General features: G+C 33.3%; 1 protein-coding gene across 2 annotated transcripts in view; it reads right to left on the reverse strand.

Moving 5' to 3' along the window:
• Nucleotides 1-8,337: 8,337 nt before the first annotated feature.
• Nucleotides 8,338-16,662, reverse strand: part of LOC111697620 (glutamate-gated chloride channel subunit beta) — a 28,016-nt gene continuing 19,691 nt past the window's right edge. For both annotated transcript variants that reach the window (XM_023467687.1, XM_023467688.1), the window contains exons 14-18: nucleotides 15,893-16,014; nucleotides 13,570-13,692; nucleotides 11,789-11,898; nucleotides 10,436-10,496; nucleotides 8,338-9,711 (exon numbers count right to left, since the gene is read on the reverse strand). In XM_023467687.1, the coding sequence (XP_023323455.1) occupies nucleotides 13,594-13,692; nucleotides 15,893-16,014 (221 nt within the window). In that variant the 3' untranslated portion in view covers nucleotides 8,338-9,711; nucleotides 10,436-10,496; nucleotides 11,789-11,898; nucleotides 13,570-13,593. The remainder of the gene's footprint in view (nucleotides 9,712-10,435; nucleotides 10,497-11,788; nucleotides 11,899-13,569; nucleotides 13,693-15,892; nucleotides 16,015-16,662) is intronic.

Genomic DNA, 16,662 nt, shown 5'->3' on the forward strand with positions numbered 1-16,662 from the left:
GAAAATCAATTTGAATATTATTTCACTATTCAAAGAATGTTTAAAGGAGATTAATTGATATTCGTTTCTGTCATGAAGATGCAAAACAAACTTTAAAGTGTATTACAGTATAAAGTGGGGTTGAGGATCTAATTTGCAAACATTTGAAAAACTCGGTTTTAATAATACGCGACGCGACGTATACAAATGTTTGAATATAAAATCGATAAGTTGATTAGTTGACTATTTTTAACCCTAACCTTGTTGTTTGTTGATGTCAACTCCAGATAATGCTGTATACCCTAAATACTGTGTTTTAAGGAGTAATTATGATTAATGAATATTCTGTACTGTACACTGGGACCAAATATAATTAAAGAGAATCCTATTTTGGATTTTTTATCGTTAGATCTAGTTTTACCCTCAAGTTATGTCAGAAAATTCCGTAGCGACTTATTCCCAATCTTTTAACTTCACATATTTTTGGGATGAGAACTTTAATTGACATTTTTTTCTTTTGAAATGTAGATAATTCTCTCAATAAAAATATTAAGTTAGGAACAAAAGAATAATTGCAAAAATAATGCTAATCCGAGACAAGCTATAGAGTAGACAGAGTTTAATTTTAAGACTAAAACCAGCTCCACGGAAGTGTTAATTTTTAGTTATACTTTAAATTTGTCAGTCACCCCAAGGTTATACGGCAAGGAAAGTTAATTATTGTTGCGTATTCTCTGCGTACATATTGAAACAAGTTCTCTCTGGGCTGTGTTTGTAAACAAGGATAGGTATCCGGAGAGAATAACAGCATTTATAATTTTGATAATTCACATAATAGTTTCCTTTGATCAGAATATTTCAATGATTTTTTTTGTGAAAGATGGATCCCATGTCAGTCTGTGACATCCGTCTTCCGTTTACTTTACAGCAAAAAGACAGTACACTGTAGTACAAAAAATGCGTACACCTCTGAAAGAACTATCTTTACATTATAATTCTTTGAGAAACCCAAACTTTTTTATCCAACAGTGTAGCTTATGACACTGCTGATGAAAGAATACACTTTTCATGCATTATGCATTTTGTTGAACAACATTTTCCATTGAATTAACTTTATTGTCTACACATGTCACCTGGTTTGACCATTGTGCCAAAATAAACTATAAACGATCCTTATCTAAGCTCACTGTGGTCAGTGAATGATTCAATTTTCAGAAACGTACGCAATACACTGCACTGACGCAATAAGTAGGGTTTAAAATATCTTGCGTTTTAGATAGAAAGACCCAAACTGCGGAATGTTTATTTGACTGTAAGATTCGAGTTATGATTTTAAAAATTGTAACAACAATTATAAATGTGCAGTGAATTTTTAAAAGTAAATCAAAAATTAATTTCAAACTAAACTAAGAAAAATTACTTAATGTTTGTAATCTTTGCTTTTATATAGTGCCAAATGCTGCTGGGGTTTTTTTCACTGTAACACTGAAAATGTGCCTTTCATATTTTCGGAGAAAGTCAGTAATATAATTCAATTGGTTCCGTTACGAATGACAAATTATTGCGCGGCGTTTCTAAATTAAAGAAATCAAAGAGAGAAGTTTTTATTGATTTTCACTTTAGGAGTAGAGTCTTACTAATTTTTGAATAATTTTAGCGTAAGTCGCTGAAAACTAGAAACGATTATTTTCGTTGTATCCTTAAAATATGCACTAGACAACCATAGTCAAGATACCGACGAATAAAATGTCGTCTTTGAAAAATGCATTTTAAAGCTTCAATCTTAAAAACTTTTTAATGTCGTTAGTTTGGCTGATATTGCGATCCGTCCTAAAAAGTATTATTCCATCAAAACAGTCCAATGAAACTGCAACAAAGCAGTTGTTCAATTTGCTTAAATTCATTTCATTTAAAAGTTGATTTTTAAGTTGCTGGTAAAATTATTTCTTTTTCACAAAAGCAAATGTTGTCGAATTTCTATTCCACAGTTTTATGAGTCTCACCGTATATTATGTTGATTTAAGTTTGAATTTGAACAGGGAAAAAAGGACGGACAACAAAAAATAAATATAAAAAATTAATTATGTTGCAATTTTCACAATTTGTATGGACGCCAAGTTATTCGGTCTGAGACGTCTTTAAAAATTTTCTCCTTATAGACGCAACAGATAAAAGTAAGATTAGTAGCGATCAAAAGCGCTTTTTTATCGCATTAAGCCTATACCCCCTTTCATTTTTCGCAAACACTCCCTTTAAGTTTGAATTTGAACAGGGAAAAAAGGACGGACAACAAACGCAATCGCGAAAGATATATAAATACAAAACAATATTTTCAATATTCTCTGTTCCTTATTTTATCTCTGATTTAACAACAGACTTTTTTGTTTATTTTGTTGCATTATATGTCAATATCAATGAGAATTTGCATATTTTTATCATGGAACATTTAATCTTTGAGAAAAATGTAAGGTGAGAGTTATTTATTAACATTACATATCTTTCCTTGTTTCTTTTCTATGTTCATAACCCGAAATAGATTGGTATTATGGTATTAATCTTTTATCCACGTTATAGTATATGCTGAAATGTGGGGACAATCTCACTCTAATTGAGATTAATTCTACCCTCATCTATCTCATTAGAGAAACATGGATAGGAGGAACCAGATAGTGGGACAGGAAGCTAGAGGTTCTAGGAGGAACCAGATAGTTGGACAGGAAGCTAGAGGTTCTAGGAGGAGCCAGATAGTGGGACAGGAAGCTAGAGGTTCTAGGAGGAACCAGATAGTGGGACAGGAAGCTAAAGGTTCTAGGAGGAACCAGATAGTGGGACAGGAAGCTAGAGGTTCTAGGAGGAACCAAATAGTGGGACATGAAGCTAGAGGTTCTAGGAGGAACCAGATAGTGGGACAGGAATCTAGAGGTTCTAGGAGAAACCAGATTGTTGGACAGGAAGCTAAAGGTTCTAGGAGGAACCAGATATCGGGACTGGAAGCTAGAGGTTCTAGGAGGAACCAGATAGTGGGAGAGGAATCTAGAGGTTCTAGGAGGAACCAAATAGTGGGACAGGAAGCTAAAGGTTCTAGGAGGATCCAGATAGTGGGACAGGAATCTAGAGGTTCTAGGAGGAACCAGATAGTGGGACAGGAAGCTAAAGGTTCTAGGAGGAACCAGATATGAGAATGGTTGCTAGAAGTTCTAAGAGGAACCATTTCCAACATTTAGTTGGGATAAAGCTAAAGGTTCTTTGGTTGTATAAAAAGAACTTGACAGTTTATATAGACCGCGGAAAAGGGAAATGCAAAGAAAGATTATTGGAAAAGTTCTTTGTCTGGTTCAATTGAGAAAATATTTTGATACCTTCTCATTTAAAAGAAAGGATTCTCAGCCACTTATACTTTCCTCTTATCCTATGTTACAGTCCAAGAATATTTTAATAAAGATTAACTAGCATATCCCAAAATAAAACTTTGCAATATTATCTTTATTAATATAATAGGCAACATAGGATGCATTTTTCCTCGTAGATTAAGATCTCTTCACTGGGAACTAAAAAATGAATCCTATGCGTCTAAAGCGTTTTGCAGCCATTAAATCTTCATAACTTGAACTACCAAAAATTTGTTGGCATGGTCAAGGGCTAAAGCGCAACGACCCTTCGAAACTGGCCCGGTCTCAATAGTCGATGTGTTATTTGTATAACAGTGTAGTGCGTAGATCGCTGTCACGCTACATTACAATTTTCCCTGGACGTCATACATATATATATTTATATAATATATCGTGTTCTTCTATCTGATATATGATGTTGAATAATGTTATCTAATATCTTGTTTTTCTCTCTTCTTGTTCTGATTGAATATTAGTGAAGGGTGACAAGTAACATTGCAGCATTCTTTACAAAATACACTAGAAGAGTACAAAGGGGCAGCTTGCAACTTTACAAAAATATAAATAAAGAAGCAATGCAACCATTAGAAAAGTACAAATAAGTAAGCAGTGCAACCATGAGAAGAGTACAAATATAATTAAGCAGTGCAACTATTAGAAGAGTACAAATAAGTAAGCAGTGTAACCATTAGAAGAGTACAAATATAAGTAAGCAGTGCAACTATTAGAAGAGTACAAATAAGTAAGCAGTGCAACCATTAGAAGAGTACAAATATAAGTAAGCAGTGCAACTATTAGAAGAGTACAAATAAAACGGCAGTGCAACTATTAGAAGAGTACAAATATAAGTAAGCAGTGCAACTATTAGAAGAGTACAAATAAGTAAGCAGTGCAACCATTAGAAGAGTACAAATATAAGTAAGCAGTGCAACTATTAGAATAGTACAAATAAAACGGCAGTGCAACTATTAGAATAGTACAAATAAAACGGCAGTAAAACTATTAGAATAGTACAAATAAATCGGCAGTGCAACTATTAGAATAGTACAAATAAAACGGCAGTGCAACTATTAGAATAGTACAAATAAAACGGCAGTGCAACTTTTAGAATAGTACAAATAAAACGGCAGTGCAACTATTAGAAGAGTGAACTGAAGGGGCAATGCAACTATTAGAAGAGTGAACTGAAGGGGCAGTGCAACTAATAGAGTAGTATAAGTAAAGGGGCAGGGAAAATGCTAGAAGAGTACAAATAAAGGTGAAGTGAATCTGTTATAAAAGTACGAAAAAGGGGTAGTGCAACTATTAGAAGAAGAATACAAATAAAGTGAAAGTGCAACTTTTAGAAGAGTCTAAATAAAGGGGTAGTGCAACTATTATAAGAAGAATACAAATAAAGGGGCAGTGCAACTATTTGAAGAGTAAAAAATAAGGGACAGTGCGGCTATTAGAAGCGTAGAAATAAAGGGGCAGTGCAACTATAAGAAGAATACAAAAGGAATATAGACAAGAGACCTATATTTGTTTACTTAACATAAGTGTACTGTTTATGGGAGAAATGTAAATATTGTCAATATTCCTCTCAAGAACTGTTGTAAACAAAGGTACGGGGGTTCCTCGTGTATATTCCTTGTATAGATATGTATGATATATTGTATATCCTTCCCCTTGCAGTGGGTTGTATCTATATGTTTATCATAAATGATTGGAAAGAAGAATGCCAAATTCTATAAAGTTTCGAATATTCAGGAGATAAACTACAGGTTCTGCCAACACCTTGATAGAAAAATATATATTTACATTTTCGGACCAGAGCATATCAAGGATCATGGATAACCAAGGACAAACATACCAAGGACCTTAAAAAACTAGGATAGGAAAGAAAGTCAGAACCTGCTTACAGGAAATACGGTTAAAATCTATCAAGGATCATAGTTTTTCAAATAAAAGAAATTTAGAATCTGTCAAGGACTTTAAAACCAAATGAAAAAATGTTAGGATCTATAAAGTTCCTTATATATCCAAATGAAATAATGTTAGACCTATAATAAGGACTGTTTGTAGGAACGGTTAGACCTTATCAAGGACCGTATACATAAAGAAAGATAATTAGACCTTTTAAAAGAAATGTTGAATAGCTAAACGGAAGAAATTTAGTCCTGATCAAGGAACGTATCTATCTAAAGGTACGACACCAAGAACCTATCAAGGACCGTTAAAACCCAAAGAAAAATACAGAACCTATCAAGGACCGTAAATAACCAAAGAAAAATACAGAACCTATCAAGGACCGTGTAAAAACCAAAGAAAAATACAGAACCTATCAAGGACCGTAAATAACCAAAGAAAAATACAGAACCTATCAAGGACCGTTAAAAACCAAAGAAAAATACAGAACCTATCAAGGACCGTAAATAACCAAAGAAAAATACAGAACCTATCAAGGACCGTAAATAACCAAAGAAAAATACAGAACCTATCAAGGACCGTAAAAAACCAAAGAAAAAGACAGTAAGAACCTATCAAGTACCGTAAACAACCAAAGAAAAGACAGTAAGATCCTATCAAGGACCGTAAACAGCCAAAGAAAAGACAGTTAGAACCTATCAAGGACCGTAAACAACCAAAGAAAAGATAGTTAGATCCTATCAAGGACCATAAATAACCAAAGAAAAGACAGTTAGATCCCATCAAGGACCGTAAACAACCAAAGAAAAGACAGTTAGAACCTATCAAGGACCGACCAAAGAAAAGACAGTTAGAACCTATCAAGGACCGTAAATAACCAAAGGAAAGACAGTTAGATCCCATCAAGGACCGTAAACAACCAAAGAAAAGACAGTTAGAACCTATCAAGGACCGAACACAACCAAAGAAAAGACAGTTAGTCCCTCGAACGATATCACGAACAACTTGTTTACGGTTTTAAAACTTTTTTATTTCTAATACACTTGAAAAACAACCGGTTTGATTACAAATCAATTATTTGAATTATAACAGCAATAACTTGTAATAATACGTTACAATAATCATGGTATTAAAGGGAGTGACTGGCTATGTAAGGTAGTTAAACTGAGTATGCAGTCTTGTGGACAAATTCTTTAGAATTCATTTGAGACAAAAAAAAAACTTTTTAAAGACCTGTAAATCCTGAGTTTGAGAGCAAAGTCGACATTCAAAACTGTACTATTGGGTGGATACGTTTTCAGAATTGTTTTTATTAATTATTAAATAACGACTACAAAAAATGATAACAAAATTCTACAGTAAACTAATTAGTTGTTTAGGAACAGGTTGAGAAAATGAAAATTAACTCTTATCATCGAAAATAAGTAATCTTATTCAATTATTAGTTTCTATAACCTCTGCAGTCTGCAGTCTTCAATATAATGATGAAAAAATGAATAATTTATTCTAACTTTGATTTATTGACAAATTTTTTTGAGAAATATGTTCTTAAATATCTGATTAGTTTACTATAGAACTTTTACTATATTTTTCGTCGTCGCCATTTATAATTTAAAAAAAAGCCGATTCTAAAACGTGCCCACCCAAATTCATGATTTTGAACGTCGACTTTGCGCTCAAACCCAGTAATTATACATCGTGAAAACATTTTATATGTCTCAAATGAATCCTAAAGAAGTTGTCCACAACACAGCATACTTGCAGTTCAACTACTTTACATAGCCGGTCTGTCTCTTTGATAATAACAAACTTTTATCACAATTAAATATTCAGAATATTCGTCTTAGAAATTTAATCAATTTGTAAATAAGATAAGGATTTCAACTAAACAAAATTTTAGAATTATTTTTATATAATAAATATTTACAATATTTAGCACAATATTTCAGTTTTATATACAACAAATACTAATAGATAATCTAAGAATATATGAACAAATGAATAGATGAATACATGAAAGGATGAATAGATCATTGATTATAGGTGAACAAATAAATAGATGAATGCGTGAAAGGATGAATAGATCATTGATGAATATAAAAAGGATGAATAAATGAAAAAAATAAATAGGTGAATAAATGAAATTCTGAATGAGTCAAAAAATGATTGAGTAAGTAAGCAAATAAAATATTTCTCTCTTGTTGTTCAAAATTGCGAATTTTTTCTGTGTGTCCTACAAATAATTTAGTTTTGAGTTTGTACTAAAATGAAAAGTGGCTTTTTAGAATAATCATTAAAACTTTTAAAGGGACCATTCACTTATTTGGGTAATTTCAGGGTAAACTAAACAGCCTATTCGCTGTTGATTAGTAATAGTCTTACTTTTCAAAAACAACTGTGGCCGGAGAAAAAGTTGATTTTTCGTTCAGAATTCGAGCGCAAAGGGACGGTCCCTTTCTATAGACACTAATTGATGTTTTTTTCGGCATGTTGTGAATCAAAATAAATTTCGAATATAAAATTAAACTGTAGTATCTAATCGTTAATTGTAAATGTTATTATTTTTAATTTTTTTTTGTTTTTTAACTTTCTATTTCTAAAATAACACTATTTTATCGCATTCAAAATTGTGTATTGCCTGTGTAAAAAGCTGAATTGGACGCGGCATGACAAATGAAAAGTTGTGCACATACGGGAAAAAAATATACAAAATCTACGAACCAAAATACGATTAATGATTAATTGATTGTCGTAGAGACGTCGTCTTTGTAAACACATTTTACATGTTTTAATACGAAAAACGTAAATTTCTTGCTAACTCAAATATCAAAAGTTTTAAGATTTTAGTACATAATAACGAACACATAATGCCATTAAAATATAATAAATTTAAATGTTATTGGGCTGCTGTTACTGAAAAAAACAACAAATAGTGTCTATAGAGAGGGACCGTCCCTTTCCGCTCAAATTCTAGACGAAAAATCGGCTTTTTCTCCGGCCACAGTTGTCTTTGAAAAGTAAGACTATTACCAATCAAGAGCGAACAGGCTGTTTAGTTTACCCTGAAATTACCCAAATAAGTGAACGGTCCCTTTAATAGCAAAGAATTATCTTTAATAAACATCATCTTTATACATTCAAGTCAAATGAATTATTCCTAACTTTCTGATCTTTTTTATCAAGACTCCGATACTGAAACATGATTTAACGGGATGAAAAATCATCAAATTGAAGACTCAATTATATCAAAAATCTATGATGTATGTTAATCAAATGCAAGAAAATAAATAAATAGTCAATATTATCTAAGATCAAACTTAATTATTTATTAAATTCAGAAGATTAAAAAAATAAATCTAAGATAAAAACCAATTTTTTTTTCTGCATATCATTTCAGTGGTCAGAACTTTTTCGTGAAAATATGCCTACAATGTCTGATCTCGATATCCACGGTTTTAAATTTCACAATAATTTGCAAAGATCAAATATTATTAATAAGAACAAAAATATTATCACATTAAGACTCATGAGATCAAATGTCATTATTTAAGAGTTATAAGATCATATTCATCAAAATCAAACTATAAATATAAATTTTTGAAGAATTTTCCAAAAAATAGTTTACTGGATTGAGGCCTCAATTTTGGAAATACCATTGACTGGAGGCCCCCATTAATTTATCGTTGACCGGTGGCCTATATTTCTAATATGTCGTTGATTGGAGACCACCAACAGCCATCTTGATTAAATCCTAGACTGAGGTCATCATCTTTATCAAATCCTAGACTAGAGGCCACCATTTTTACTAATTCCCAGACTGGAAGCCACCATCTTTACTAATTCCTAGATTGGATGGCCACCATCATGACTAAATCCTAGACTGAAGGGCACCATCTTGACCACATACTAGACTGGAGGCCACCATCTTGACACTAGACTGGAGGCCACCATCTTGACTAAATCCTAGACTGGAGGCCACCATCTTGACCACATACTAGACTGGAGGCCACCATCTTGACTAAATCCTAGACTGGAGGCCACCATCTTGACCACATACTAGACTGGAGGCCACCATCTTGACTAAATCCTAGACTGGAGGCCACCATATTGACCACATACTAGACTTGAGGCCACCATCTTGACCAGATATTAGACCGGAGGCCACCATCTTGACCAAATATTAGACTGGAGGCCACCATCTTGACCACATATTAGACTGGAGGCCACTATCTTTTTCAAATATTAGACCGGACTAGGCCGACAATACCTGGCCTTCCCGCTGCAAGTACATTTTTGAATTCTTGATTCTGATCTTTTATTCTTAAATAGATTCTACAAGAAGTGTTTTTATCATGAACTAGAGTTTGATACTGGAAAGAATGCACCGTTAAATTCTTCAATTGTCTAGAGGTAACAGCGTCTACGGAAACAACCCCTGAAAATTCAAAAATGGATTTAAGGGATGGAAAAAGCTAGGTTTTAAGTATCCATCATGCAAAGATGGCAATGCGCAATTCGCAAGGGAACTTTTAATAGCTTTGACTAATTAAGTATGAATTATGAATCATTATCTGGTAGAATTAAACCTTTGCATAATTGACTTCATGGTACAATATAAATAATGTATCTATACGTAAAATATTTGTATGAACTCTGTATTTATTAATAAACCCTCTCTACCCCCGCCCCTCTAAACTACTATTTGATTTGATTGTTTGGTTTAGGTTTAGGGAGGGATAAAGAGGCCTAGAGCAGGGTCTAATCTCAACAGATTACTTGGAAATCAATTGGAGCAAATACTAGATGTCATTACAAACAGACAACTCTGAAACCAGTACATACAGGGTTCCTCACAATTCCATACATCTTTGTCACAGATTATATCGTGAATCGTGAATTGTTCTAAAGTGGGATTTTCGGAACAAATTATAATAATAGAAGAGTTTGCTTGCAGGGTAAAAAAGGTCAAAGGTGGAATGAGTATTCTGGGCGTAATTTGGCGTACATAGGTGTACTGTTCACAGAAATACGGGTACAACACACAGTAATATGTGTACTGTACGATGCATAGGTTTACAGCGAATAGATAGTAGGGATTGGATGATCGGAAACACCAAACTTTGACCGGAAATGTTTCCTTTTTTGTAAAATTTATCTACCTGATTCATGCCAGGACTAGGGCCTTGGAAGAACTTGCAGTTCCCTTTTCCGTTTACAGACCTAGACAGAATAGTTTACAGTTTACATACCTAGACAGAATAGTTTACAGTTTACATACCTAGACAGAATAGTTTACAGTTTACAGACCTAGACAGAATAGTTTACTGTTTACAGACCTAGACAGAATAGTTTACAGTTTACAGACCTAGACAGTCCTTGGTGTTTTGCATATTTACCCTGAGGTGCACTCTTATCCCTGGTAGTTTGTAAATATACCTTGAGGTGCACCCTTATCATGCCCTTATCCCTGGTGGTTTGTATATATACCTGGAGGTGCACCCTTGTCCCTGGTGGTTTATATATATACCTGGAGGTGCACCCTTGTCCCTGGTGGTTTGTATATATAACTTGAGGTGCACCCATGTCCCTGGTGGTTTGTACATATATATACCTGGAGATGCATCCTTGTCCCTGGTGGTTTTTACATATATATACCTGGAGATGGATCCTTGTCCCTGGTGGTTTGTATATATACCTGGAGGTGCACCCTTGTCCCTTGTGGTTTATATATATACCTGGAGGTGCACCCTTGTCCCTGGTGGTTTGTATATATAACTTGAGGTGCACCCATGTCCCTAGTGGTTTGTACATATATATACCTGGAGATGCATCCTTGTCCCTGGTGGTTTGTACATATATACACCTGGAGGTGCACCCTTGTCCCTGGTGGTTTATATATATACCTTGAGATGCACCCTTGTCCCTGGTGGTTTATATATATACCTTGAGGTGCACCCTTGTCCCTGGTGGTTTTTATATATACCTTGAGGTGCACCCTTGTCCCTGGTGGTTTGTATATATACCTGGAGGTCTACCCTTGTCCCTGGTGGTTTGTATATATACCTGGAGGTGCATCCTTGTCCCTGGTGGTTTGTAAATTTACCTTGAGGTGCACCCTTGTCCCTGGTGGTTTGTATATATACCTGGAGGTGCACCCTTGTCCCTGGTGGTTTGTACATATATATACCTGGAGATGCATCCTTGTCTCCCTGGTGGTTTGTACATATATACACCTGGAGGTGCACCCTTGTCCCTGGTGGTTTATATATATACCTTGAGATCCACCCTTGTCCCTGGTGGTTTGTATATATACCTTGAGGTGCACCCTTGTCCCTGGTGGTTTGTATATATACCTGGAGGTCTACCCTTGTCCCTGGTGGTTTGTATATATACCTGGTGGTGCATCCTTGTCCTGGTGGTTTGTAAATTTACCTTGAGGTGCACCCTTGTCCCTGGTGGTTTGTACATATACCTTGAGGTGCATCATTGTCCCTGGTGGTTTGTATATATACCTTGAGGTGCACCCTTGTCGCTGATGGTTTGTATATATACCCAGAGGTAGGCCAGGGGCTGAGTATCCTGTATCCCCGATGAATACAGGGGGGGAGGGCAGAGATCCATCCTAACAAAAATGACAGTTTAGTTTTACCTACAGTGATTACAAAAATCACGAGGATAGTTCATTTTGAAAGCTTGCTTTTAAGAATAGATTTTTTTAAAACTACTTTAAAAACCGAACGAAAAACGCAACAAAATTCTTCAAAAAAGTCTTTAAAAAAAGATTTTAAATGAATCCTAAAATGTTTACTCTCAGTTCAACTGTCATACCTAGCCAGTCTCTCCCTTTAATGCTAAAAATTACTAACACCAATTCTAAATAAAATGATCAAAAGAAGACTTTAATAATTTCACTTTATGTTGTTAATTATTTTAACGTAAAGAAACTTGAACAGTAGAAAACATATTTTACCCATGGATAAAGATAGATTGCGCATAAGACGACGTTTTCATCTTGAAAGATTTAATGTTTTAAAGATATTCCTATTGTATAAATTAACTAGGTCGGTTGTGAACATTGGCTGTTCTTATGTCATTGAGTACTTGTGGTGTACGTGAGTTCTGTAGAGAGAAATTTAAATTAGTATAGTCCTTCTCATGTCCTTCTTCAGTTATATTGTTGTTCAAATAGGTCCATTCCCGGAGTTATTTTACACTCTCTTCTATGAAATCCATTAAAACACCAAACCACCCTGCTTATCATTGAAGTACACTTTGAACCCTAGAAGTATGAGTTCGCGGACTGTACAATTCTTGGTGATTTTGCGTACATAAGCTATCTATGTTTATTCATTTATCTATGATTTTACCATATATATATAAGATTGTAAAGAAATGGAAATCATTGTAAAAGTGAAAAGTTTTAATCTATAAGTATATATCGTCTTTGATTAAGAAGATCAATTCCTGGAACTAAAAGGTTGGAAAATCTTAGAAAATTCTTTATGTTAATCTTTCTAATCCAAGAATCGAAGATTTCTAGAAATAAAATACACTTCCTGCGAGTCAGCAGTTATTCATTTAACTTGAACAGATTTAAATAACCTTCACTGTACACTGTACAGTTATTTATTTAACTTGAACAGATTTAAATAACCTTACACTGTACACTGTACAGTTATTTATTTAACTTAAACAGATTTAAATAACCTTACACTGTACACTGTACAGTTATTTATTTAACTTGAACAGATTTAAATAACCTTACACTGTACACTGTACAGTTATTTATTTAATTTGAACAGATTTAATTAAATAACCTTACACTGTACACTGTACACTTATTTATTAACTTGAACAGATTTAATTAAATAAACTTAAACTGTTCTTTACAAAAGGACTTATATTAGAATGAGTTATGCACAAAGAAGGATATTTCATTTCATCAACTACTTGACTTAGTGTTGATTTAGTCTTACATTTTGTTTATTTAACTAAGAATTTAAAGAATTTGAGCCGTTCAAACATGGTTGGTTCAACTTAAAATTTTTATCATTGTTTCGAGATTTAAGCCAGTGCGCAATTTGAACTATTGATTGACGGTTTAGCGACGCGGATCAAATTAATTAAATTCCTTCCTTTTTATATCAAACTATTTGAATCGAAGGCAGTAAGGCAGAAACCGATCAATTCTATGATATTTCACGGCGTCATTAAAGTCTCGTCCTTTGTGAGTAACCATGTATCTGTTTTAAAAAATTATGAAAATTATTCATTATTCTTAATTGTTACTGACCGTTGCCGCCTCCCCCGATGTCGGCTATCCGCCAGATTGCCGTCCACTTAAACACATCGGCCAGTAGATCAGATTAAACACAAGGAACATAATCGGGAACACTACTAGGAACACATCGTCAACCTACAATCAAATGCTTTTTTGTGAACAATCCCTTTATTGTTGTTTGTTTGTAAATTCGATATATTCCCTTGTCTATTGTTTAATCCAGAGATTGTTTAAGTGAATTGGATTTAATAGGTTAAACTGTGTATTTAGTATCCTGGTATCCTGAGTTATAAATAGTCTACTAGATCGATGATGGTAGAAATAGTTTTACTTTATAAACCAGAACCTAACTTACCCCCCCCCTCCCCACATAACAAGTTTACAATAACAATCAACATCAGCTAGAACTGTTTGCAACAGAGATATTTTAGAATGTTTGTTTTTTGTGTTCAATGATTTTAACCTTATTTTTTATTTAGTCATGTTCAATGACACCTCTCTAACTCTGTAAAAAGAATGGGGGGGGGGGGTTGGATATCCTACAATCATATTCATTATAAAATATACAAATATTATAGCACGCAAAGTGAAAAAATAAATTTTTGTTTACTTTCTGTAATCGTTGTACAAAAAGTGTATTGTCAGTCTGGAATTAAATTTGATTAAGAAGAAAAATATGCCAAACGGAAATAAATATCAACGTAAATCTAAACCACTTAGATTTACGTTGATATTTACGTGAATATTCAAACGGGAGTGACCGGCAATGTATGGTAGCTGAACTGAGAATGTAGTATTGTGGAGATATTTTTTAAGATTCATTCGAGATGTATATTTTCTGAGTTGGAGAGCAAAGTCGACTTTCAACATCATCCTTCTGGGTGGGTACGTTGTAAGAATCGATTTTTTTAAAATCATTAAATATGGAGGACAAAAAATGTGAAAAAATCTACAGTAAACTTATTAGATGTTTAGGAACATATTTATCAATTTAAATTTTCTCAATAAATCACTGTCAGAATCAATTATTTCTTTTTTATCATTAAATTGAATTTCTTATTCTTTGTGAGTTTGTTTGCAGATACCTTCAAATTCTTTATTTATCGTCTTTTTAATAAAATTTCAAGGAAATCTACAGAAAATGTTTGTGAACAATGAGACATTACAGAAACCAATAATTGAATAAGATTATTAGTTTTTATGATTATAGTTGATTTTTATTTGCTCCACCTATTCCTAAACAACTATTTAGTTTACTGTAGAATGTTTACTACATTTTTCATCTTCGTTATTGAACAATTTTTAAAAAACAGATTTTCAAAATCATCCCTCAAAAATGAACAAATGATTCCTAAAATTTTCTTCACAATACTACATTCTCAGTTCAACTCCCATACATTGCCGGTCACTCCCTTTAAGAGAAAGATATTTAGAGATTAAGAAACATTGTATATTAAAACTCTAAAGGGTGTTTTTTCTTGTCAAAATCTGATTATAATTTTCCTAGAGTAAAGAATTCTGGCGAAAAAAAATTTTAGTTCCTTGTCTTCTTTATAAAATAGTCAATATAATTTTAATGATGAAAACTAGTTGAAAAGAAGTCAATAAGTCATAATAAGTCAAAGCCAATTTAAAGTTATAAATTTCTTGAATGAAGTAAACCCAACTTTTGTCAAAGTTATTTGATAGTTATTCACTTTAAAGCTTCACATATCACTAAAAGGGTAATATTCTTCCAACATATGACCAGTAATCTTCTTACCATTGATATTTAATTTTCCTGCCTTTGATCTTCCAACGTATTCTCTTTAATTGTATTGTCGTTGATCAATGATCTTCCAACCTTTGATCTATAATCTCCCTACCTTTGATCCATCAACGTATATGCTCTTTAATCGTATTGTCTTTGATCTATGATCTTCCTACCTTTGATCTATAATCTTTCTACCTTTGATCTATAATCTTTCTACCTTTGATCTATAATCTTTCTACCTTTGATCTTCCAACATATGATCTGTTATTTTGTTGTCTTGGATCTGTAATCTTTCTACCTTTGATTTATAATCTTCCTGCCTTTGATCTTTAATCTTTCTACCTATGATCTATATCTCCCAACCTTTGATTTATAATCTTCCTACCTTTGATCTATAATCTTCCTACCTTTGATTTATAATCTTCCTTCCTATGATCTATATCTCCCAACCTTTGATCTATAGTCTTCCTTACTTTGATCTATAATCATCCTACCTTTGATCTATAATCTTCCAACCTTTGATCTGTAATCTACCTACCTTTGATCTATAATCTTCCTTCCTTTGATCTATAATCATCCTACCTTTGATCTATAATCTTCCTTTCTAATTGTACGAAGTTTTCCTTCTTCTTCAGTTTGTTTTCTTGCTCTCTTCCTCTTGAGACAGCTTTTCTTCTTCTTCCAAAGTAGATATGCGTATCCAACTGAGAGCAAGAGTATTTGTTGTACTTTTACAATGGAAATGAGTTCTTGCAACAAACTCTTATTTTTATATCATTGGAACCGGATGTCGTAGACTTTTGATATTTCAAACTATGAATTCGCTTTGAACTTGATTTACACCATCACGTTGCTTAAATATCCAGGGAATAACAACTTAGAGTTTGAGCCAAAAACTCAGTATTTTTGCAATAAAATAACGACTACCCCTATCTCCCCCCCGCAGCTTTTTATATTATTAAAATCATCCTGTATTGTTGTACTGAATATGACTGGGGAATACCCTGTCAATCAGATCACAAAACAAACATTATTCAACTCTTTTCTAAGAATCAAGAAAATGTTTTTTATAATTTTCGTATACCCTAATTTGGTAAAAACCATTAAAACTGTCGAATAGACAGATATTTACGCTATTGCTTGAGTATAATATTTTATTTTAAAGTAAAAACATTTAGCAGTATTAGGTTGAAAATTACACATTAAGTGTGAAGGGTTTCATGGTTTTCATGTGAACCCTGTATTTACTGACATATCTGCACTGAACAAAATACAGAGAAAAAAGTGCTGAGGAGTTTCTTATCCCTATATCTGTGCAACCTGATGTCGTAGAACTTTGATATTTCAAACTA

Source organism: Eurytemora carolleeae, unplaced genomic scaffold (assembly GCF_000591075.1).
Source record: "Eurytemora carolleeae unplaced genomic scaffold, Eaff_2.0 scaffold182, whole genome shotgun sequence".
NCBI classification, from domain to species: domain Eukaryota; kingdom Metazoa; phylum Arthropoda; class Copepoda; order Calanoida; family Temoridae; genus Eurytemora; species Eurytemora carolleeae.